At 57.8% G+C, this 6,392-nt stretch overlaps 1 protein-coding gene across 1 annotated transcript; it reads left to right on the top strand.

The window, feature by feature from the left end:
• The first annotated feature begins 505 nt into the window (after nt 1–505).
• On the top strand, nt 506–6,078 carry ZNF467 (zinc finger protein 467). Its single transcript, XM_060108723.1, has 4 exons — nt 506–570; nt 1,050–1,166; nt 1,982–2,095; nt 4,571–6,078. The coding sequence occupies exons 1-4, from the start codon at nt 537–539 to the stop codon at nt 6,076–6,078; spliced, it is 1,773 nt and encodes a 590-aa protein (XP_059964706.1). The 5' UTR covers nt 506–536.
• The last annotated feature ends 314 nt before the right edge of the window (nt 6,079–6,392 follow it).

The following is a 6,392-nucleotide window of genomic DNA, read 5'->3' as shown; positions in this document are numbered from 1 at the left end:
GACCCTCCTCCGAGGGCCGGCCCAGTAGAGATACTCACCTCCGCCCCTAGGCTGGCTCCTATTTCACCGGCTCCTGCAATGACAGCTGGAGGGCCTAGGAGACGAAGTTCCCCGCTCTCCCCTCTGGTCTCCCACCCTCCACCCTCTCCCCAGAGAATCGGTTGATTCCTGACACCCCCAGGCAAGGGCCCTGGGGGGTGGGGAGCGCTGAAGGGCTGGGGCTGGCTCTGAGAGACCTGCAGGTGAGGGTGGCAGGCTGATTTCCAGAGCTGACCTGAGCTTAGCTTGCAGAAATAGCTTCAAGGCCTTCGCCTTGGTCCACCTTCAAAGGTCTCTGCTTTCTGAAATCCACGTTCCCTCATTTCCCTCACCTGTACCTGAGGACATCACCTTTGGAGCTCCTGGAGATAGCTGACGGGGAGAGGTTGGGCAGAGCCAGCACCCAGGTGGAAGCTGACTGAGAAGAATCTGAAGAAGGTTGTGTTTCTCCTTAGGGTCTGTGGCCGGATCCCCATGAGGAGTTATCCTGGGTTGCCATGAGAGAGACCTTCGAGGCCCTCAGGTCCCTGGGTGAGCCAGCAGAACTGAAGGAACTTGGATGGGGGCAGGGGAGTAGGAGGATTCAAGAGCATGTACGCCTGCTGCTTCCCTAATTCAGACAGCAGAGCATCCTCAGGAGGTTGCAGCCCTGATACCCCGGAGACCCTGGGAGCCTTTCTTTAGGGCAGCATCCTTTTCGGTTTCATCAGGAAGAATGCCTGGTCCGTGTTGGAGGTTGTGCTGGTACTCACAGAACACCAGGATATTTCAGTCTATTCTCTCTCTTCCTTCTGTCGCCTGTCCTTGACGCAGTGCAAGGGGGCTGAGGTCGATACCTGGCCAAGCCACTGCAGGGCCTGGCTGTCCCTTGTCCATGCTAGTTAGAGACCCTTCCTTCCTGAGCACATGGGGAAAACCCATTGGGTGGGCTGGGAAGGGGAAGACTTCTTCTTTGATCACCTCTTCTGTACTTTGTGCTCTACTTGGACCCATCCTTTTGCCTGTAACAGGACTCTCTGTGGGACAGCCGGAGATGGCCCCCCAAAGTGAGCCTGGGGAAGAGTCCCATAATGCCCAGGAACAGATGTCCCCTCCCCGGGAAGAGAGAGCGTTGGGCAAATGCTCAGGTAAGTAAGTGGGGACCAGGGAAGGTGGCTCAGGGCGGAGTCCTCCTTCCTTTGTTCGTCAGGTATTTATTGAGCACCTACTAAGTGCCCCATGCTATTCTAGGTATTCAGGATACCTCAGTGACCAAGGAGACAAAGATCCCTACCTTCCAGGAGCTTAATCCTAGTGAGGGCAAAGGGTCAACAGACAACAAATGTAGAAATAAGTGTACTTATAACCCGTATTAGAAGAGGCTATGTGCTTTGGGGGCATAAAGCAGGGTGAAGGAGCCTGAGACCACTGCAGGTAGGGGTGGGGCAGGCTGGAGGATTAAATAGTGGGGTGAAAGTAGGCCTCATTGGGAAAGTAAGATTGGAAAGAGGTGAGGGAGGCAGCTAACAGATACGGGGAGAAGATGCCTAAGGCAGGCGTGGACCTGGCTTTCTGACACCCCGATCTCCTCTAATGATTTGCCTTGGAACTGGAGTCCATCTGGTGGCTGGGAGGTTCCCCATCTCCCCTCCTAGGAGCCTCATGTAAGCCTCAGGGCAGGGACCCTTCCTTGCTTCCACTATCTTACACACACATATTCCAGAAACTCCTCACAGCTGTGGCTCTTGCAACCTGCACGGCCTTAGCAGCTGCCCTGCTTGAAGGAGCCTGAGGCTGCCCTGGGGCAGCTGGGAATTCAGCCCCTGCAGGTATGATGTGGGATGCAATCCTGCCGGTGGGGCTGGGACCGGGGTGTCAAAAGCCCCTGCTTCCTAGCGCCAGTGGGGAGCTCTGTCCATCTCTGATGTCTGCGGTGTCCTTGAGGTAGCCTGTTCTCCGCCAGGGCGTGAGGCCCCCAGACCAGAGGAAGGTCCCCCCACTGAACAAGCTGAAGCTCCCTGCAGAGGAGGCCGGGCATGTGCACCACGGAAGGCTGAGCCCATGGGCTCCTGCCCAGGTGAGTCTTCCCAGCTCTCCATCCCACCAGGGGGCCAGGCGGAGGGAGCAGGGGCCTGCCAGCTCCCGAGCTGCTATCTGAGGAGGCAGCCGCCCCAGGCCCTACCAACCCAAGATGAATCAGGCCCTGGCACCTTTCTGCTGTAGAGCTTCAGCACGCAGAGGGAATTCTACATCCACAGACAACAGGAATCAGAGAGGCTGGCCACCAAAGAGAAACACACTCTCACCTCAACATCCTCCAGAAGTCTTAACTTCCCAGCCTGTCTCCCCCAGTCAAAGTTCATTCCTGTTGACAACTTGAAATATGATTCCCAGGAAGACATATGGCGTTGATCAACCTTTTCATTGTCTCTCCCCAGACATGCTCCTTCCCCCACATCTCCACTGATCTCGGTGCTACGCACATGCTCCAAATCTGTTGTATTTGACGCATCTCCCCCATACACAAGGCGATCAAACAGTTCGTACTCTCTCCAGTCCTACCCATCGCTTCCTTCCACTACCACCAGCTTTATCACCTTCTGCCTGAGTGATGTCACTTATTCCACAAGGGCTTATTTAGTGCCCACTAGGTCCAGGCTGTGTTAGGTAGAGCGGGAAGAGAGGGGCTCTAGAGTGACACAGTCCTGGTTTGAATCCTTGCTCCACATTTTTTGGCTGAGTGACCTTGGATAGGCTAGAGGAGCCTCAGTTTGTTCACGAGAAATAAGAGTAACTTCTGCACAGGGGTTTTTGTGAAGGTTTGTGAGAGTGTATATACAGTGCTTCATCTGCAGTTGGCACCCAGTACATGGTTGCAATCCTCATTTTTATTAGACGCACAAAGGAACGGAACACAAGATGTCTGCCCTCCAGAAACTGAAATCTGATACTCATATGAGCTAGAATAAAGAATTAAAAGAACAAATAACAATAAAGGCATGTCACAAGGAAGTGTAAAAGTGTCAACAGTTAAGTGTTTATATGAGATCATCGTGCGTTTGGATTTTGTTGATTTGTGCTTCATGTTGAGAGAGGTGTAGACTTCAGCTTGGATGAGGGTGAGGGTGGAGGATGGGAAAACATTCTAGGCTGAGAAGAGACTTCGAACTAGGGAAGCTGACATGTGACTGGGGTTACAGAAGACCAGCTTGCCAGAAGTGAGGGGTTTATGCCTGGGAGTATTAAGAGAGTTGGACTAGGTTGGCGTGAGCCTCAGATGCAGCCAGAACTTACTTTATTCTCTAAATAATGGGGAGCTATTGATGGTTCTTCAGTAGAAGAGTGGCACAATGAAAATGAAAGCGATATCACAGTATGATAAATAGTTGTTTGGAACTGATGGATGGGTAAAAGAAACTAGGAGTAAACCTAACTGTGATAGTCCATGTGTCATGTAACCAAGGCTCAGACTATTACAGACTTTTAGAGCCAGACAGGACCTCCGATCAGCTGGTACAAAGGTTCTCAAACAAGAATCACTTTGGGAGCTTGAAAGAAAGAGAACAGATTCACAGGCCCGGCTCCCCTAGATGCATTTTGTGAAAGTTGCCCAGGAGATTATGACATAGCACCAGATTTAGGAACCGTGAACTGGTCCAACCTTTACGCCTAAGCAAGCTAACAAACTTAGTTCAGAGAGATTAAGTGACTCAACCATGGTCACACTGCTGCTTAGTGGCAGAGGAGAACCCAAGGGGACACTCCCGGTCTGGGTCCTGAGCTCCTTCCTCTTGGCTGGGCCATTGCAGTGCCCAAGAGTGGGCAAAGCTCCAGGGGAACCCATCTCCAACCTGCTCCCTTAAGAGGGCCCTCCCTGCTTCTCCAGTGGTGGCACCATCCATGGGTCCCCCAAGTCCTGTAAAGTCAATCCTCTTCTTAAACTGGGATTTCCCACCCGGCCCTAGAAGCAGCAACGAAGGGCGTATGAGCAAGGGGAGCCTTTGAGAAACCACAGGAAGGAAGGCAGAGGTTCTCAGTGGCCACGGGGAGGCATCAAAGGTGAAAGTCAAGGTTCCAAGTCCAGCCCGCTGGGAGAAGGAGGCTATAGACCTACTGTTGACACCAGCGGGGTAGATCTGGGAAGGTGGGGTGTCTGGCGGTAAGCCTGCTGAGCTGTAGCCAATTCGCAGGACATGCAGGGGAGTTGCTCAACTGGAGATGAGAGGTTGAGGTTCCAGAACAGAAAGATCTGGGGGGCCACGTGGACATATGAGCCAGGACAGGAACCTGAGGACTGAACCTTGAGGGAGAGTAAGGGGAGGCTACTCCACAGGCAGGGAGGCAGGCAAACCGGGGCGAAAGCGTCCCCGCAGCAGAGAGCCCGGGAGGAGGACTTGCAGTGATCTTTGGGTTTGGTCATTCCCAGGAATTTCCCAGTGGAAAGAGCAGAAGCCAGACTTCAGGGCTCCAGGAAGTGGTGGTCGTATTGGCAAATAAACGGCGCATAAATAAATGTGGGGCTTAACAGACTCGCCTTGTTTTGATCTTTCAGGGGAGGAGTGGATGATTCGGCAGGTGAAGGTGGAGGCGGAGGATCACGAGGCAGGAGAGGAGGTGGAATGGCCCCAGCATCTGTCAGTACTCCCCAGCCCCTTTCCCGCACCTGACCTGGGGCCTCTGGCCACCGCCTATAAGCTGGAGCCGGGGGCTCCAGGGGCACTGGGCGGGCTCGCGCTGGCGGGGTGGGTCCCGACCTCCTCGGAGAAGCCCTATGGCTGCGGGGAGTGTGAGCGCCGCTTCCGGGACCAGCTGACCCTGCGGCTGCACCAGAGGCTGCACCGCGGCGAGGGCCCTTGCGCCTGCCCGGACTGCGGCCGCAGCTTCACGCAGCGCGCGCACATGCTGCTGCACCAGCGCAGCCACCGCGGCGAGCGGCCCTTCCCGTGCTCCGAGTGCGGCAAGCGCTTCAGCAAGAAGGCCCACCTGACCCGCCACCTGCGCACGCACACGGGCGAGCGGCCCTTCCCGTGCGCAGAGTGCGGCAAGCGCTTCAGCCAGAAGATACACCTGGGCTCGCACCAGAAGACGCACACGGGCGAGCGGCCCTTCCCCTGCCCCGAGTGCGAGAAGCGCTTTCGCAAGAAGACGCACCTGATCCGCCACCAGCGCATCCACACGGGCGAGAGGCCCTACCAGTGCGCGCAGTGCGCGCGCAGCTTCACGCACAAGCAACACCTGGTGCGGCACCAGAGGGTCCACGAGGCGGCCAGCCGCGCCCCGTCCTCCCCCGACGCGCCCGCCTCGCCCACGTCCCCTGCCCCGTCCCCCACTCCGTCCCCTCCCGGGCCCAAGCCTTTCTCCTGCTCCGACTGCGGCCTGAGCTTCGGCTGGAAGAAGAACCTCGCCATGCACCAGCGTCTGCACCGTGGCGAGGGGCGCCCTTTCGCGTGCGACGAGTGCGCACTGGGCTCCACCGTGGACCCCGCCGCTGCCACCGAGCCCTCGGCCTGCGCGCCCCGAAGCACACCGGCGCCCCTGGGCGCTCCCGCGAGCCAGCGGTCCTTCCTCTGCCCGGACTGCGGGCGCGGCTTCGCCCACGGGCAGCACCTGGCGCGGCACCGGCGGGTGCACACGGGCGAACGGCCCTTCGCCTGCGCGCAGTGCGGCCGCCGCTTCGGCTCGCGGCCCAACCTGGTGGCCCACTCCCGGGCCCACAGCGGCGCCAGGCCCTTCGCCTGCGCGCAGTGCGGCCGTCGCTTCAGCCGCAAGTCGCACCTGGGCCGCCACCAGGCGGTGCACACAGGCAGTCGGCCCCACGCCTGTGCCGTGTGCGCCCGCAGCTTCAGCTCCAAAACCAACCTGGTCCGCCACCAGGCCGTCCACACGGGTTCCCGCCCCTTCTCCTGCCCTCAGTGCGGCAAGAGCTTCAGCCGCAAGACCCACCTGGCGCGACACCAGCGCATCCACGGCGGCGCCGCCCACCCGACCTCCGAATCCGACCTCCTGGCTCCCGCTTGGCCCACTCCCACCGAGGTGGCGGCGTCCCCGCTCTTTTTCTGAGCCTCGTTCTAGGCCGGACCCTGCCTCTGCCTCCTTTTGTTCCCTGGTTCCAGAGACCCATGCCCAACGACATCTCCTGGGCGGAGGAGCACAACGGCCTGGATAGCCTCTGGCCATTTTCCTTCCCTCTCTGTCTTGCTGGGGAGAAGTCTGGAAAGTAGAACCGGCTTTGACATTCTGGGACAAAAAGAGTGCTGAGAGTTCAGTTCAGGCCTGAGTTCCTGGAAATCTCCCACCCAGAGACCCAATCGGAAAGCAGACATTTCCCGGACCACGCCTGACCAAAGACTGAGTCAGGAGCCTCTACGAGGGAG

This window comes from Mesoplodon densirostris, chromosome 9 (genome assembly GCF_025265405.1).
Source record: "Mesoplodon densirostris isolate mMesDen1 chromosome 9, mMesDen1 primary haplotype, whole genome shotgun sequence".
NCBI classification, from domain to species: domain Eukaryota; kingdom Metazoa; phylum Chordata; class Mammalia; order Artiodactyla; family Ziphiidae; genus Mesoplodon; species Mesoplodon densirostris.
The sequence above is the reverse complement of the archived record's forward strand: the minus strand, read 5'-3'. Positions and strand labels throughout refer to the sequence as shown.